The 16,981-nt window shown below is 48.0% G+C and overlaps 1 protein-coding gene across 1 annotated transcript in view; it reads left to right on the top strand.

The window, feature by feature from the left end:
* Positions 1-16,981, top strand: part of TSPOAP1 (TSPO associated protein 1) — a 70,431-nt gene that overhangs the window by 49,632 nt on the left and 3,818 nt on the right. Inside the window, exons 22-30 of the mRNA XM_074160464.1 lie at positions 2,204-3,322; positions 3,918-4,044; positions 4,194-4,345; positions 4,533-4,701; positions 6,763-6,834; positions 7,209-7,247; positions 8,280-8,383; positions 10,752-10,823; positions 11,964-12,092. Of these exons, the coding sequence (XP_074016565.1) occupies positions 2,204-3,322; positions 3,918-4,044; positions 4,194-4,345; positions 4,533-4,701; positions 6,763-6,834; positions 7,209-7,247; positions 8,280-8,383; positions 10,752-10,823; positions 11,964-12,092 (1,983 nt within the window). The remainder of the gene's footprint in view (positions 1-2,203; positions 3,323-3,917; positions 4,045-4,193; positions 4,346-4,532; positions 4,702-6,762; positions 6,835-7,208; positions 7,248-8,279; positions 8,384-10,751; positions 10,824-11,963; positions 12,093-16,981) is intronic.

Raw genomic sequence — 16,981 nt, 5'->3', positions numbered from 1 at the left:
GTTCTTTGCGAGACGGAAGGGTGTGTGTTTGTAATGAGTGCACCCAGGGTTTAATTAGTTGGAAAAACACACCATGTAATGTGAACTTCCGAACCCAGGGTTAAAAATCAATCCTATTGATCAAGTTCTTAATACAGATATAACCAGAGAGCGCACAGGAGCCTGTAAAGACCACCCATCTGTAGATCCTGTGCCAAGCCACCTTCTCTCCTAAGGCAATACAGGAATATTTTGGCCTCAGCCCTGCAACCGGTCCTGGATGTGAATAACTTAGTGCAGATTATTTTGCTTAGCCCTTGGTGCTGTGTGTAGGAACAGACGGCTTGGACAAGCGGAGCCATGGCTTTGAGCTCAAATATTGCGAGTGGGGAAACACTGGTTGAGTTGAACTGTGAGTGATCGTGTTAATTCACGTTAGCACAGTTAAAGCTAGTTAGTGTGTGTGACAGGGGATTTGCTTAAAGCTGCACGAGTGGAAAGTGGTATGAAATTATACAAATTACAGCAGTTGAGATGAATGCGCACGAGGGAAAGTATTGAGGTTGACTGAGAAATGAGACAGATTTGCAAGAATTGCGATATGCCTGGATAGCAGGAAAGCACCCCCATTTTTTTCATGCGACCAAAGAACATCTGTGGTTTGTCAATGCTGACCCATGTCTGCAGCACAGACGGGAGGGGTCTGGTGAGCATTAAATGGCCAGTAGCAGACAGTGTAATGATTCTGAAGGAGATTTGCTGCTGCTCCTCTTCTCCTTCTGAAGGGGGTTCTGCGTCCTGGGTGGGGAGCTTGGATCTGCAGTGTCAGGAGCCCCAGGAGAGCCTGGTGGCTGGAGATGCTGGGGCTGCCTGGGAAGGAGTTCTTGAAAGGGCTTCCAGGGTTGGGATTGCACTGGAACAAAATGGAAGAAAAACAGTTTCCCTGGAAGGAGAAAAGAGGAAATAAGAACAGTCAAGAACACTGTTCTTTGTCTCTTTTTCCTGGATGTTTTATTTGCCTGAACAGTTTTGATTTTTTTCTTTTTTTCTGAAAAAGAAACACCAAAACCCTATGCACATCCTGTTGAGTTGAGCAAACTGGTGCTTCTTGACCTGATAAAGTGGTTGTTTCCTGTTCTGGCAGTGACAAGTTGAGGGTCTGAGTGTGACAAGATGCTGAATGGGGAGAGAGCATCAGAGGCGGGAAGCTTTAGGGCACAGAGCTCCCAATGCTGCCTTACGGAGTGAAGGAAGGTGGTGAGTGAAACGAGCCAGGTCTCAGCAGGGCTCTTCTCTAGGATTCTGCATATTTAGTAACATTTTGGGTGATCTCAAGACTCCTCAGCCAACTTTTTCAGGATTTGAACAAGAGACCTCCAGAGGTATCTTCCAACCTTGATTGCACTATGCATCTGGGATTCTACCTTTTTATTTTAGTGTAAATGTAGTAAGAGACAAAACATAAATTCTACAGCTGGTCCAAGGCAAATTCTAAAATTCAGCAGTGTTTTCCCAAAAGTTTTATGTAACCTGGTAGGCTCTTACTCAGCTGCAAGTGAGATACAAGTCTGTGTGACCCCTTTGAAGGTAAAGGGTTTTCATGTGTATTTGTGGCAGCTCTGCTCACCTGGATTTGCAAACAGTAAATACTGCAGGGCTGGACCTTGACAGGTGATGGGAAGGGCCTAGGGAAGGTCCTCCCACAGCAGCAACATCTCCAAGAGGTGTCTTGCTGCACAGGATCACTTCCTTCTGTTCCAGTGCGAGGACAGAGAGGTGGGGGAGGACTGTGGGTCCTTGTGTGAGCACAGGCTGCGAGACTCGTCCCTGCAGGGGGGAAGACCCCATCAGCTCCAGGTGCAGTGAGGAGCTGTGTCCTGTCATCCCAAGCTGGGCACGCTGAGGCTGTGGGGAATCGAGTGGGCAGGGTGGAGGGTGCTGCAGACAGCTGTGTGTGTAGAGGAAAGGCTGGGAGGGAGCTCTTCCATGCATTGGCCGTTCTCGCTTTCCGCTGCATTGCTGGTTCATCTGAATGTCTTTTGCCAGAAGACCCATTGCTCTCCTTTGCTTCCAACCCTTGCTTCGCTGCAGACCACCGTCGCCGCTCCATACTGCTGTGCTGGGAGGGAATCGGCTGTAACTTTGCCTCTCTTTTTAATGTTTCTTTCCTCTTTTTTTCCCTTTGCTTGTCCTGGCTGTGGCTTTTCTCGGGGGCTGGGTACAGATGGATCTTTGTGATACTGACAGCGATGAGGAGATTCTGGAGAGAATACTAGAGCTCCCGCTTCAGAAGAACCATAGCAAGAAATTGTTTAGCATCCCTGAAGTGACTGAGGATGAGGATGAAGATGAGGATGAGAAGTGTGTTATGGAGGAAAAGGCAGACCCTCCAGACTCCTTGGAAACGCTTACCTGCCATTCAGGAAGGACAGAGAAGCCGCTCAACGTCAAGGAGCCATTTCTAAAGGCAGATGGGAGTAATACCTCCATGGATCTGTCCTCTCAGCCTCGGCGGGAGGAGCATGGTGTTAAGGAGAACAGAGGGGATGGCGACAGTGCGAATCCCACCTTTGTCCAGCTGGCCTGGAGTCAGAAGGCGGCAAACTGGAACTGGGAGAATGATCTGAAGTCTGGGACTGGGGCAAGTCCTGCTTGGAGTAAGAAGAAGGGAAATAATTATCGAGAGAAGATCCGGAGTCGGCCTGAGATGGGTAGGAAGAGACAGAGTGATTTAACGGAGCACTGCAGTCGTCTGCTGGGCAACTGCAGCCCGATGGGAGGCAGGTTGTACAGAGCTCCGAGCCTCAGGGAGGAGCTGGACGTTGTGAGCAGTGCTGCTGGTAAGGAGGGGTTTGATATGTACAGTCGTGCCAGACAAGGCACCTTACGAAAAAGCCACAGGAAAGCAGCGGTTTCAGGGCTTGCAGAACCTGCTGTGATGGCAACACACTGCTCCAGCTCCAGGAGCCTGGAAATAGACATTGAATACGACTCCGAAGATGATCAGGATTCGACCTGTGCATCCCCCCCTGAGAGCAGGCGGTGGCCAGAAAGGTCCCAGAGCTGCCAGGGGGACTGGAGTGATTGCTCCAGTCAATCTGAGGTTGCCCACATGGATAGCAGAAGGGACCTGACCAGACTGGAGATGATGGAAGAGCAGAATATGGAGTGGGCTGGGGCTCCGAGCCGGCGCCTGCGATTCTTCTGCCAGGAGAAGGAGGCGCTGAGATGTGAGAGCAGTTCTGAGGAGCAGGGCTGGGAGCTGGACTGTAAGTCACCTGGCTGGAGAAGGAGGCTCGAACATCCTTCGAAGGGGATACATAGCACCTCCTTGCACAAAAGGGTTGGGTGACTTTTCCTATTCTGGCTTTGAAGCAGCTTGCAGTGGCGTTAGCTTCCCTCTGCTTCCCTGGCCTGCCTGTATCTCGCTTTGTTCGGTGTTGTCCAGAAAAAGGACCCTCCCCTAGGATTGTCTGGAAGAATATCTGAGAGATTCTGTAGTTCTGTGCTGCTCCGTGGCTTTTCTTGTATTAGCTGCTTCTGCTTTTCCTGCTAACTGACCGAGTGTCACCGATGCAGTATTCCTTTTCACACTGGGTCTTCCTCCCCCACGGCAGGAGGCTGTGGGACCCAAATGAAAATCCCTGGTGAAATAAGCTGATTTGTGAAAGCTTGTGTAGATGATGACTCTGTCATTGCCTCCCCTCGAAATGCCCTTTCCCGCATCCTCACACTCACCAAAGGGCACGTCTCTGGTGCCTGGCAGGGTGCCTGCCTGTGCTTAGTCCTGTTTTCCAACTCCCTTGGTATTTCCAGCTCTGGTGTCCCTGAAGAGGAATGTTGCATTTGGATGCACTGCTCTTTGTTTGGGCTGAGCTCTGCTCACGTGAGTCACAAGGCGGAGGCTGCTCCTAACTCTCTGGTGGTTCCTGTTGCAGGCGTCTGGTAACAAAGATCTGAGGGGCCAGGAGCTGCCTGGCTCTGCCGCCTGGCAGCCTCCCAGCAGGAGGGGGAACAAGAGCATGAGAAGAAGCCAAATGCAGAAACCTTTGCTCTCAAGCCCAGGTGAGTGGGCAGGGGGGGAGAGAGCTGGGAAGCAGGAGAGGGGGAGGCTGTTGGGAGTGGTGGGGAGAGGCTACAGGCAGTGTTTGTGCAGGGCTGTGGCAGGGGATGGCACTGACAGTCTCTCTGTTGTGTCCCCTGTCTGCACACAGGTCCTCCAAGGAGCACTGCTTCAGAAACCTCTGTTAAAGATGATGACATTAGAATATTTGTAGCTCTCTTTGACTACGATCCCGTTTCTATGTCTCCTAATCCTGATGCAGCAGAAGAAGAGCTCCCGTTTAAGGAGGGACAGATCCTGAAAGTAAGAGCACACCTTAGTGGACGTCTCCTACTCTGTATGGATCCGTCTGATGTTCAAGGGACAGCATAAACCTTGGGAGGCAGAGCTTCCTTCATCTTAGGAGTTTCCTTAGCTTCTCTTTCTCATTTCTCTCTGCATCTCAGTCTCTGTAGCACAAACAGTCTCTGGCCTGTCTCTTCCCCTGCAGGTGTGTGGAGACAAGGACGCTGATGGCTTTTACCGGGGTGAATGTGCGGGAAGGGAGGGGTACATCCCCTGCAACATGGTGTCAGAAGTCCAGGTGGAGAATAATGAAATCAAGAAGCAGCTCCTAAAGCAAGGGTTCCTGCCTGCCGACACACCGGTGGAGAGCGTAGGTACTGTATCTCCTTTACACACGTGCTGTGCTATTGTCAGCATCTTTCTTTGTTGAAATGTGGAAAGCTCAGTCATGCTATCGAGCTGTGTGGCCAGTGCAGGGCCTGGTCCCCAGGCTGGTCCCCAGGGTCTGAAGGCTTGTTTAGTGGTCGTTGCAGTAGGAAGTAGGGAGGTCTCGGTGGATGAGTGAGGCAGGTGCTCTGAGGTCTCAGTTCACCCCTGAACACAGCCCTGCCCCGGGCTGCGTGAGCTGGAGCTGCTCCTGTGCTTGAGGTGTCATGTCTGTGAACTCAGCGCAGAGAGTGAGAGGCTGAACCTCACTAGAGAAGGGGAATCAAAAAAGTCTGAAGAGCAGCTGAAGGATGTGAACAAGAGTTTTCACTTCTGTGTTCTCTCCTTTGTTTTGCGAGTCTGTAATTGGAATCTGTAGGGGTGACCCTGCTCTTGGGTGAGAGAGTCTGTGACTTGGGAATGGAGAAGGATGGGAAGACACTTGTGGGGAAGGGTGTGAGGCAGGAAGGCAGGCAGGCAGGCAGGAGTGTACAGGGAGCAGACCTGGTCCTTGGGCTGCTCCTTACTCACTCTCTGAAGTAGGTGGTTTGTGCTTTATGCGCTGCAGAGACTTTCCTGTTTCTTCCCACTCGTGGACTCAGAGGAGAGGAACCTCCCGAGGGCTGTGCAGCCATCATCAGCTGGGGCTGCGTTAGGCTGCAGTTCAGCGGCTGTGGTTGCCCCGAGACTGCTGGCAACACACAGTGGTCCCAGCGCCTGTCCCTTGTTCCTCCCAGCTCTCATCCAGCACCTCTCTGTGTACTCTCTGCCACCAGTGGCAATTATTTGACCTGCTCCACTTGTTAAAACAAGAGGAAATTCTTCAGCGTGGTAAAGCAGCACAAGCCTGGGTCTGATGGGTGCTCGGGGGGGCAAAGAGAAGCCCTGACATTGACTGAGCTGTTCACCTCCTCTCACAGGAAGTGGAGGAAAAACAATAAAAGGAAAAAAAAAAATGAAAGAAACAGAAGGATCAAACTTCTTTCCATTTCTCTGCTGTGAGACCCAGTATCCAGCCTGAGAGGCTGAGGGGCTGTCAGGGCCCAGCTCCGAAATGTGGATCTCTGGAAGGTTGATCCCAAGGAGCACAGGGGGCAAAACTTTCACTTTGTGGCTGTGTGATTTTTTGGTAGGTTTGTGTCCTTTGGCCTCTCTCCTGTCTAGGGAGAGAAGAGATTCGAGTAAGGCTTTTTTTCACACGACACATTCATAATGTTTCTTCTGCGTGTGTCCTCTGGTGCCCAGAGATGGCTGGATGCCTGTGGTGCCCTTTGTCCCTGTGTGGATGCGCAAGGCTCTCTGTCTCCTGCTCCGCTGCTTTCTCTCCGAAGAATAAAGGAACTTACTAGCTCTGAAGACTTCATGAAACATAGTGTGTTTGAAAGTTTTCAGGAGGGTGGTGACATTACACATGCATCAGAGAGTGAACCTTGTGTCCTTGGGCAGCCAGGCTTTGTGTACCTCTGGTGTTACCTGTCCCCATAAACCCATGTTATGGCCTTATAACTAAGAAAATGTGTTGGAGGGGTTGGTTTGGGAACTCCTTCTGCAGGCTCATCTGGGGACCCGTCCAGTACTGACCCTGCTAAGAGCAGAAGCTTTAGCTGGAGACCTCCCCAGGGTCCCTTCCCACCCAAGGGAGTTTACTGGCTGCACCTCACCTGGCTTTTTTCAGGTGTCAATGGTACAAGGTTTTATTTTATCCTTATGATGATGCTTCTAAAAGATAAAGTGCAGGGAAGTTTGTCTGCTGTGCACTGTGGTATGGCTAATGGGCATAAATACAATGTGGGTTTCTGTGTGTATTTGAGATGTGGATCATGCCTCATCTGAGTCCACATAAGAGAAACGGAGATTTGGGTTTTGCCCATAGGAATCACGGTGTCTGCTTCCCAGGGGAAGCACGTCATGCTGCTCTGTTGCTTGGTCACTCTTCAAGATGCTTTTCACTTTCCATTCACTGTCTGTTTCTCTTGTCTATTTATTTGCTTTTTTGGATTTTTATTAAGGAAATGGCACATTTTCTCCACCTCCACGCCGCCAAACCGTCCCTCCTCCAAAACCCAGACGCTCCAAGAAAGGTCTGTGTCACCCACTGCTTCCTCTTTGATTTCTGCGTTAGGGTTACAGTCTGCACTGAATTTTTACTACTTGCTTACAGGATCCTCAGCTGTTTGTCTCTGTACAACTGCTAGGAAGTGGAAAGAGAGCCCATCCCTGTGCTGGTGTTAAGTTTTTAACAACAGTGGTGTCTTTTATAGTTTTGGAGCTTGACCTCTGCTTCTTGTTACGTCCCTCAGTCATGGTTACTGGCGTAGACTTTGAGTTGCATGAACAGTTTGCTTCTGTGGTTTGCTGCCTCGGTCTTTGTTCTTTTTATTGTTGTTTGTCAGTTATGTCGTGTGGTCACTGTTGAAAGATGAGCTCCCACTGATGAGACATTTTCTTCCCTCAGCAGGGCTGGATAAACAGGAAAAATACAAGTCTCAGCCAGGTGAGATTTGCTCTTTTTTACGGAGAAGAGGGGTGATACGTTTGCATGATCGTAATACAGATGCATTCTGCAGTCAAGAGCCAATGCAAGACCCTGTAGTGCTCCTTCAGAGCACTGTGAGAAAACAGTCAGTCTCAGGAAATAAGAGGTTTAGTTCTTTTATTTAGTAGTGGTTTTTTGACTAAACAGGGGGTGTTTGTAGGTGGAAGGCATGCATGGTTGTGCTTTGGAGGAGCAGGAAAATCTCTCCCTCATCTGATGCTGCAGTCCTTAAAATCCAAGGTCCCTAAAATGCAAGGACCTAAGCTCACTCTGCTTGGGTGCACCGTCAGCTGTTGATGTCTAGGAGGCCAAGCCTTCAAACCCCTTGCTTGCCCTTCAAACACCCCCAAAGCCCTTTAAACACCCTCCAGTTCTGGCCCGAAGCAGCAATTAAATTCATAAGATAAAGGACTGGACAATGTGTGTTTTCTGTAACACCAGATTTTGTGTTTGCAGACTCGGAGCAGGTCTGTAATAAACGGGGCTGAGCAGGCAGGTGGTTGTGAAAATGCAGTGTGTTCCCTGGGTGGCGAGGCCTGCTCTTGCCTTTGTCCCAGCCGATGCTGCCCGGGGCTCTTGCTGTTCCCCTGGCACTTGGAGGATAAATTTTGTAGCTCGATACCAGAGCATGGCTTGGAGGGATTAGAAATGTCTATTCAAGACACTGTGAAGAGACTGCTGTCCTCTGTGTGTGTGTATATATATGTGTGTGTGTATAAGTAGGAAACATAAAATAAAACATTCCTGTATATATAGACAGGACACCAGGGTGCTGGAATGGGGACATATCCCCAGTTCTGTGCTTGTGAGGTGATACAGGAGATGAGAAAACTGCTTTACCTGGGGCCTCTAAGATCTCTCCCCAGTCAATTTCCCCCTAGTATTCTTTCTGCTCAGTCCATTCCAAGAACACCGAAGGAGTTGCTGTGATTTGGGATTTTGTCTTACAGCTTCCAGCTCAGACTATTTTGCTTTATTTTTGTCCTGCAGGCCAGAAGCATCAGGACTTTGAAGCTGAACTGCTGACTCCTCGACGTATGGTGGCTGTGTTCGACTATAACCCCAAGGAGAGCTCTCCAAATGCAGATGTAGAGGTAACAACCACCTGCTCACTCCTCTTACAGGCTTCTTTTTCTTCTCTCTTTTTACTTCTATCCCAAGATACTTAGCATTTTGATCAAAACCAAGATGATTATAGCTTGGTAATATAACTGCTAAAAGAGATTGGCTGAAGTCATAGAGTTTGCTGATAGATTCTCTCCTGCATTCTCTGATAGCAGCGTTCAGTTATCTGTGGAGAACGTGAAGTGACATAGCCCTAGTGATTTTTGGTATGTGTCTCAGTGAAACTTGGTGAGCATCTTGTGGCCTCGTAGCATCCTCTAGTGCTTAGACAGGATTTAGCAGTTTTGGGGCAGGAGGAAGCAGCCCCTGTGTTAGCAACTGATCCAGGGCACCCACCCACAGGAGTGTGAATGGACTTGTGATACTTTAGGTGAGCGTGTCTTTTGTGTTAACTGCCTGGGTAGGTCTTTGTGCAAGCAAGAAGACTTAGTTCCAATTTAATGGAGCGATCCTCTTTTCAGGGATTGCCTCTATATAATCCAAACAGTGTTTTTGTAGATGAGTCTGTTTCAGGTGGAAAGATTGCAATGCAGAATCCTTTCTGCAAAAAGACTTTCTAAATTGGAACGTGCTCTGTTCTCTCCCTAGCAGCGTTAGTCTACTCTGAGCAAACATAAACATGGGGTTTGGGATCAGATTCTTTCCATGCATCTAGAAAGGAGCGTATGGCCAAGAGGTGGCACAGTTCAGGTAATGGTAGCCTCCCAAACTGAGTATCTGATGAGCAAGACAGCCTGCCTCTGAGGACAGAATGTTTTAAGGATGGTGGGTTATTTTGGGAGAGATCCAGTGAGAGCGTCTATCAACCAGCATCCGTATAGGCACTCATACATCTGGCCAAAGAACACTTTTTAGCCCTTGTCAACAATATGACTACTTTTTGCAGTGATTTGGTATTCCTTAGAGCCTTTCCTGTGAACAGAGGTGAAATTATTGAAACAAGCTGGTGCAGTTCTGTTGCATTGTTGGAGATGTTCCCCGTTTGCACTCCAAGAAAATGCGGTCACCTGTGTTGCTCTGAGGCTGCTGTTGGAACTCGCACCCAGGCACAGCAGCATCAGCTGTGCCATACTCTGTGTCTGGGAGTGAAGTTCCCTCCAAGTGTTTTTCTGCTAGAACAAAGTAATTCACAGCCAACAGGAGGAACCTGCAGCCTCCAGAGATAAATAGAGTACTAGGGATATAATAAGGTAAATATATTAGATGTAGGTCCCTTCCAGCTAACACTCTGTGAAGTGCATATAAACCAGTGTGTCTTGAGTGGGACACGGCCTATTTGGAGATTCCACCTTTTTTATCTTAGAGCAGCTCTCTTGCTGTAACTGGGCAGTTCCTTCCATTAGAAGAGATTATGTAGACCTTTGTCTTCAGTCTTGTGCTCCATGGAGGGCATGCTGAGGTGGCTGACAGGACAGACGGATCTGATGGTGAAGGGTCACGTGTGTTGTGCAGCAATGTTCTGTTTCCAGCTCAAATCTTCCCATTTGTATGCATTCCTGCTAGTGACTAATCCCTGAGCCTTGCATACAGAACAGGCTCATCCAAGGGAGTGGGATTTAGTATTTGCATTTAAAGAAATTAAAGGTATTTCTGGTGCTTGTTCAGCTTGTTCTCAACATACCTTTCCGGAACGGGTGGTAGATACTATTTTGAAGCCTTTCAAAATTGGTTTAAGAAACAGACTTTGCTCCTGTCTTAATGATGCTACAAAGATGATTAGGGGCCTAGAACACCTCTTTTATGACGAAAGGCTGAGGGTCTTTTTAGTCTGGAGAAGAGAAGACTGAGGGGGGATCTGATCAACGCCTATAAATACTTGAAGGGTGGGTGTCAGGAGGATGGGGCCAGTCTTTTTTCAGTGGTGCCCAGTGACAGGACAAGAGGTAATGGGCAAAAACTTGAACATGGGAAGTTCCATCTCAACATGAGGAGGGACTTTTCCTGTGAGGGTGGCAGAGCCCTGGAACAGGCTCCCCAGAGAGGTTGTGGAGTCTCCTTCTCTGGAGACGTTCAAAACCCACCTGGACACGTTCCTGTGCAACCTGCTCTGGGTGGACCTGCTTTGGCAGGGGGGGTTGGATTAGATGATCTCCAGAGGTCCCTTCCGACCCCATATTATTATGTGATTCTGTGAATTTATGAAATGCTTCCTTAGCAATTAATTCCACAGCTACCCACTTTGGTTGCTCTTCTGCATCCTGGTCCTGCAAGTCTTAACACTGTGGCCTCCCGTCCTCCCCCCTGAGATTGTGCAAGAAGCCCTGGGTGACCTTGTGTTACTGGTGAGAAATTCCTGCAGTGCTTCTCCTGTGATCGTTGTTCTCTTGCTCTCTGCAGGCTGAACTGACTTTCAGTGCAGGGGACGTTATCACTGTGTTTGGGTCCATGGACGATGATGGATTCTATTACGTAAGTACAGGGGTTGGGAAGGTCCTGTGGCTACATCTGAAATCGTGGGAGTCCGTCTAGTGGCAGGAGAGCACAAATCAGGGAACAAAATATTCTGCTACTGGAAAAAAAATAAACCCGTATCTGTTTAGTGCAGGGCAGGTTGTTTCTAGCAGTCCATGCTTCTCCTGTAAACACAATATCCAAATGGTTCTCAGTTTATGTCCTGGCATAATTTGACTGCAGGTTTCCTGAAGCCTAGGGTGCATTTTTCTGTACATACATCAGCTGAATCAGCATCTGCTACAAGGTGATTTGTCACCGAGCACTCAGACACGTGGTCTCATCCAGGGCAGGAGGCTAAAATGATTACATGAGAATAAAAATGTATGATCACCCCCATCTGGCCACACTTCAATAAGTACTGGCATCTGTTTAATTTACTGTGCTTGCCAAGGAGCTGTGTGCTAGACACCATCCTTGGCTCTTGGATCCTCCACCTTTTACTGCACAGAAAGCAGTGTATCTTCACACGTCAAAGTTGAGGTTCAGCTCCAGGTAAAGTCGGGAGGGGGATCATTGTGAATTGTTTTGAAATTGAAAAGTTCTGTTTGATTTCTTTAGTGGTGACCAAACAACATTGCTGAGGTTGGTTTTGTCTCACCCAACCACCTGCTGTTGAACCGGAGACAATTTTTTAGAAATACAGCCAAGCTTGGTTTGCAGCTCTGGACCTTAGTGAGCACAGAGACAATTCCTACAGGCATTGTACCAGTAGGACCTCATTCTTTAAAAAAAATAAATAAATACCAGAGCAAATCAAGTGCCTTGAGAGAGCCTGTGGCACAGTCATGTTCCAGTTGCGTCTGGGATAGCAGTGGAAATTTTTTTGAGATTGTAAAAGGGAGCGTGTTGCTGGAAGAGACTTGTCATGGCTTGCTGCCAGCTTGTGTTCCTTTACTCTCCTCTGTGTTTTTGCACTCTAAATTGTTCCACAACTAAGCAAGAATGTGAATCATGAACTTTGCTGAGGATCTTCCCAACCTGAGCATGTTCCTGGGCTTCTCTCAGACCATAACCTAGCTGTGAGACCGCTCCTCTATTTATTACTTCTTCATCAGCCAGGAAACCTGATGTGAGAAATGCATGTTGATCTTGCAGGGAGAGCTGAACCAGCAGAGAGGGCTTGTCCCATCTAACTTCTTGGAAGCTGTGACTTCGGATGGAGGCATGGTTGAGGAAATTCATTCAAAAGATAAAGAAGATTTTCCACTGAGTGCTGAGAGCCAGGTAAGATTTTGTGGCTCTGCATAGTACAGACACCCAAACTGTGGTGTGGCTGGAGATTGGGCTTTGCACAGCATGCGGCACCTGATGGAATCATTTAAATTATTGCATGTCGCTCAGTTCATCCCATGGGAGATGCTCAAAGGTTTAGAGGGGAGTGCAAGCCGCTATTCTTGAAGACTTAGCTGTAGTGCAAAAAAGAGGCACAAAGCAGCAACATCCACTGGGGCCTCAGTCTCATTATGGTCAGGTGAGCAAGGAGCATCCCAGGTCCCTCCAGCAAATTCTTTAGATCTCCAGAAGGGTCAGTGGTGAATCCTGCTGCAAGCAAAGCAGTTCAGCCAGCTCCCCAGACATGTGAAATTCCTCAGATATGCTCATATCCGTGCCAAAGAGTTCTGGACACCTAAACACCAATGTTCTTCCACCCATCCTGAGTTTAGATATATCTTAATCCTATCCGAGGTGCTTCCAGATAAATTCAAAACACATTGGGTCGTTTCCCAGACAGATCTGTGGAATGGATCCTACGGCTTTGAAAGCATCCCACAGATGCAGGGAATTCAAAGGTTGAGCTAACCCCTTGCTTTATGTTATTTTTGAAACAAATGTTTAAGTGGGAGATTTTAGTCATCTGTCAGTCCTCAGTAGGTGAGACCAAAATTGTAGCTCCTCCCTGGTCACTCCCAGACCTTGTATGCTGTGTCATTCCAGAGGGTGGGAGGCAGGGAGAGACACAGCTTGGTCCCAGCTCGCATGTATTCAACCTTCAGTTCCTGGGAGGTTATTGGCACCGTCAAGTGGTGCCAGACCTATAAAAGTGTGTAAGAGCAGGCCCAGATTGGCTTTGAGCCAGCCCTTAAGGAAGTGGCCCTGCATCCTCCTCTGTTGAACTCCCCACTGGTGCCACGCTAGCTTTCCTGCTCTCTGCGGTGTTCCTTGTCCTGTTTAGCATGCTCAGTTCTTCCTTTTCTTTGTACCCACCTCCCGTTTCTGTCTTCAAATGCTGCCTGATCTCCCTTAGGCTTCACCTGCAGCCTCTTCTCTTGCTTCCAGGCATTTCAGGCTTTGTGGGTAGAGGGTTTGCACTAGAGCCTTGGTGCCAGAAGGTGCCATAAGAATATGAAGAGCAGGTGGCAGGCCTGACTCAGAAATAAGGTTTGTGGGTAGCGTGCTGGATTGTCTTCCAAACTCAGAAGTTGTCTGGGTCCCTTGTGCTTACCTGTTTAGGATGCTCAGTCCCTTTCCTCCCAGCCCATAAGTGTTGGTCCATGCTGGGGAATCATAGGTTAATTAGCTGTTCCTACCAGGGTTTAAGAACCCTGAGATTACACAGGTCTGACTTTCCTGGCGGTAAACAAGCATTCAGAGTGGGTTTCCTTCTTCAGTTTCTGTCTCCAAATGATTTGCTCTTCCCAAATTACTCATCTATTGAAACAGAGGGTGCCAAAGGAGACCTGAACCAGTAAGGTTCATACAGGTTGAATTCATAGTGTAGCTTATTACAGATCTAACCCATCTCCCCAGCATCAGCCAGCAGCAACAAGGGCCTGTTTCAGGTGCTGGGGTCATTATTCCACCCCCAGACTGGGTCCTCCCAGAAACCGTGGGGAAGTTCAGGCAACCTTCAGGGCTTAGAGAGCTGATCTGACACTTGCAAATGTGAAGGGTTTGGCTTAGCTAATGGTGTTTTATTAAGGGCAAGTGAGAGAGAGGAACTCTGCTGATAAACAGGGTGACATATACAACAAATCTGCCCTTATTTCAAGTATTCCTATTTGCATCCCTCTCTTCTGTTTTACCGGTGAGGAAATTGTGACACCAGTTTGACTTCCCGTGTCCCAGTCTCTGTCACGGACCTCACAGGGTAGCAAAGCCCTGCCCGCCCCGCTGCTGAGCCCGCAGCAGGAGCTGCTCCCACTTGCTGCCCTGAGGCTTGCTGCTGCCCTGCTCTCCTCTCTGCTCTCCACTGGTGCTGGGTTCCCCTGGGCACAGCAGCTCTGGTACTCAATTGATCCATGAGCGATCCATTCCTTGTAGTCTGAAGTCTGGGGACTTGGAAAATTCAGCTGATGTTGATTAAGCCAATTTTATTTCAGCGGCAATCCACGTTAACTATCTAAGCATGACTTTGTGTTGGCTGCCTCTGTGCGGTGGCAGATGGCCTCCTGTCCCGCCGCCTCCCCGCGTCACCGGGATGCCTGCCCTGGGTGGTTCTGGCTCAGCGCTCTGTGTGTGTCCTGCCTCCTGCTTGGGCTTTGCAATCCGGATCCATCTAAGCAGCTTCCAAATGTGAAGGCCATGTTTGCCCTCTTTTAAAAGCGGTACATTTACCCTGCTCATAACCAAGCTTGTATTATGTGCAAACATTTATATACATACATACTTAAATGTACGTATAGAATATATATATGTGTAGTGATTACCGAGGAGAGACAGAACCTGAGCCCACTGAGTTTTTGGCTCTGTCGCAGCATCCCTGCCTGTGGGCAGGACACCTGGTGGCTGAGGCAGAAGGAAGACCTCCCACTGTAAAACATAAATAATCTAATGGCCATCCCTGAGCTGGAATGAACTCCCACAGTGATACAGCCATGCCTGGGGCTTCCCAAATCCCAGCGACACATTCACTCCATAGAGTTAAGGAACTTGCTTGTTGTAGTGTGTTGTTGGCATATACAGCACAAACAGAAGCACCTTTGCAGCTGCTGTTTGGGGTGGGGGAGAGGGGAGTATGCAAAAAATCACCGAAGGCAAAAGGTGCCTGGCAGCCTCTAGAGAAATATTGTTTGAATCTTTCGAAAGACAGCAGGGCAGACCAGACTCCCTTCAAATTCATCAGAATTTGAGACCTCACGCACCAGGGACATGCGTATGCATCATGGTATCACGGCAGAGCTTTAGACTTGTATTAAAGGTAGTTCCGATCTTAACAGAAGCTTCTCCGGCATGATCATGAGTGATTTTTAAATCCCTTGTAACTTCTTGGATTTGATGTTTCCAGCCTGTCTGTTCTTCACCCTTCCCTTCTCCCTGCTGCAATGCCAAAGGCCTGAGAATAGGGACAATTCACTTTCCAAATTGAACTGGGGAAGGTGGATCATTTTGAATTATTTCTGAGCAAATCTTAAAATGCTGGCAACTGAAAAAGGTGAAGCAGTTTAACTTTCAACCTGACAATGTTTGGGGATTTGACTAAGCAATAAAAAATACAACCCAAAGAGGAGTATCCAAGAAGTTACAATCACAAGGCAGGGCCCTGAGACGCGCATGCTCACAACTTAGAGCGATTGCTTCACTGCTGCGGCTGTCGAATATTTTTGCATCAGTAATATGCAGTTTCTGTCAAAGACTGATTGTAAAGCATCTTCAGAAAGTGTTTGATTCTAATTTCATGTATTTATTTCTGCCTGTATTATGCACCCGTGACGGTTCTTTTCTTCAGAGAATGAGGAAGAGAAGAGTCCAGTGATAGATATGAATGATACATAGAGAGAGAGAGCAACCATGTAAGTTTGTATGAGAAGATCTCTTCAATCTCCCACCCAGCCGAGTGTATTCAAGGGTCCTGCACCTGCAGTTTACTCCTTATTTTCCTTGTAGTGTGACAGGCTGGTTTGGGGCTCTGGTAGCAAATCTGTTAGCTTCAGATCCTCCGGTGGCAGACCTTTCCCTGCCAGATGATTGGTTCTGTATTAAAGACAAGCCATAGTCTGGTCAGCACAGGAAGTGCAATTGTTTGGAAAATTGTTTGGAAAAATCTGGTGGTTTTGGGAACCGTGATGGGACTGTGCTGGATATTCAGGTTTAGAAAAGACCTGCTTTGTAATTCAGCTGGCTGTTTTACCAAAGCTTCATTTAGCCTGTGCAGGATCTTGCTCAGGCTGACACACTCCATATTCAGCCTGTGGTTTTTTCCTTCTTGATTTTACCCTTTCCTGAACATAGTCCTGAAAAACCCCTGCACGCCATCAAGTTAAAGTAGTAACATTTAGTTCCTAAAACCAACCTTGTGTGGATAATTGTTCTGTTTGATAGCACTTAAAGAAACAATTCTGGGGCTGGGGGGTGAGACCCCTGTTTTGGGGGACAGGGGGAGGAGATCTGTGTTTTTCTTAATTTCAAGCATTGTTTTCCTGAAATTGTGCAAATCAGTAATACCTGAGACAGCAAATCAATAATACCTGAGACTGAAAACCGCCATCTGAAAACTAACGTGACTGTTCTGTTTATCAACCCTAGCAGCTTTTATTTTATCAGGATCTTGACAGAGCCGTTTTTCCTTCATGTTTCTCTTAGGGAAGAAACCCTAATTTTAGTATCATTTGTCTCTTACCAGATGAATCTGTGAACTGGTTCTGTTGCTTGTCTGTCTTATAGAGACCTCTGAGAATATCTCCACATGCTTGTGGGTGAGAGTGCCTCTGTGCGTAGAAAGCTGCCTGGGCAATGTGTACCACGGCTGGGAATCAGCAGGACTTTTGACCACAAAGACAGGAAACTGTTAGTCACTTCCTCTTAACTGTTGGCTATTTGATAATGATGTTGATGCTGTGGAATCCTTATTACAGTAAATAATTTGTGACATTTGTGAGTTGGCCTGGGTACCTGCCTCTTGTTTTGCAGGCAGTCTTTTACACTCTACAGGAGAAATTCTATGAGGTTTGCTGGGCCACTTCAGAACTGCCCTAAAACTGTCCCACCTTTGCCAGAAAAACAGTTCCCAGTGGTGGGTGGGCAACAATCCTCTGCTGCCCTGGCTGTGCAGGGACCTTCGCAATCGCTCTACATCCTTTGGGACTGCTGAGCCAGACAGCACAAGGCCTGAGCTTTGTAGGGGAGATCACTCGCTGTGTGTTGGTGAGACCCCTTCTGTTGTCAGCCCAATGCTT

The sequence above is a fragment of the Numenius arquata genome, chromosome 18, assembly GCF_964106895.1.
Source record: "Numenius arquata chromosome 18, bNumArq3.hap1.1, whole genome shotgun sequence".
Taxonomy (NCBI): Eukaryota; Metazoa; Chordata; class Aves; order Charadriiformes; family Scolopacidae; genus Numenius; species Numenius arquata.
Note: the sequence above shows the minus strand (reverse complement) of the source record. Positions and strands in the feature narration are given on the sequence as shown.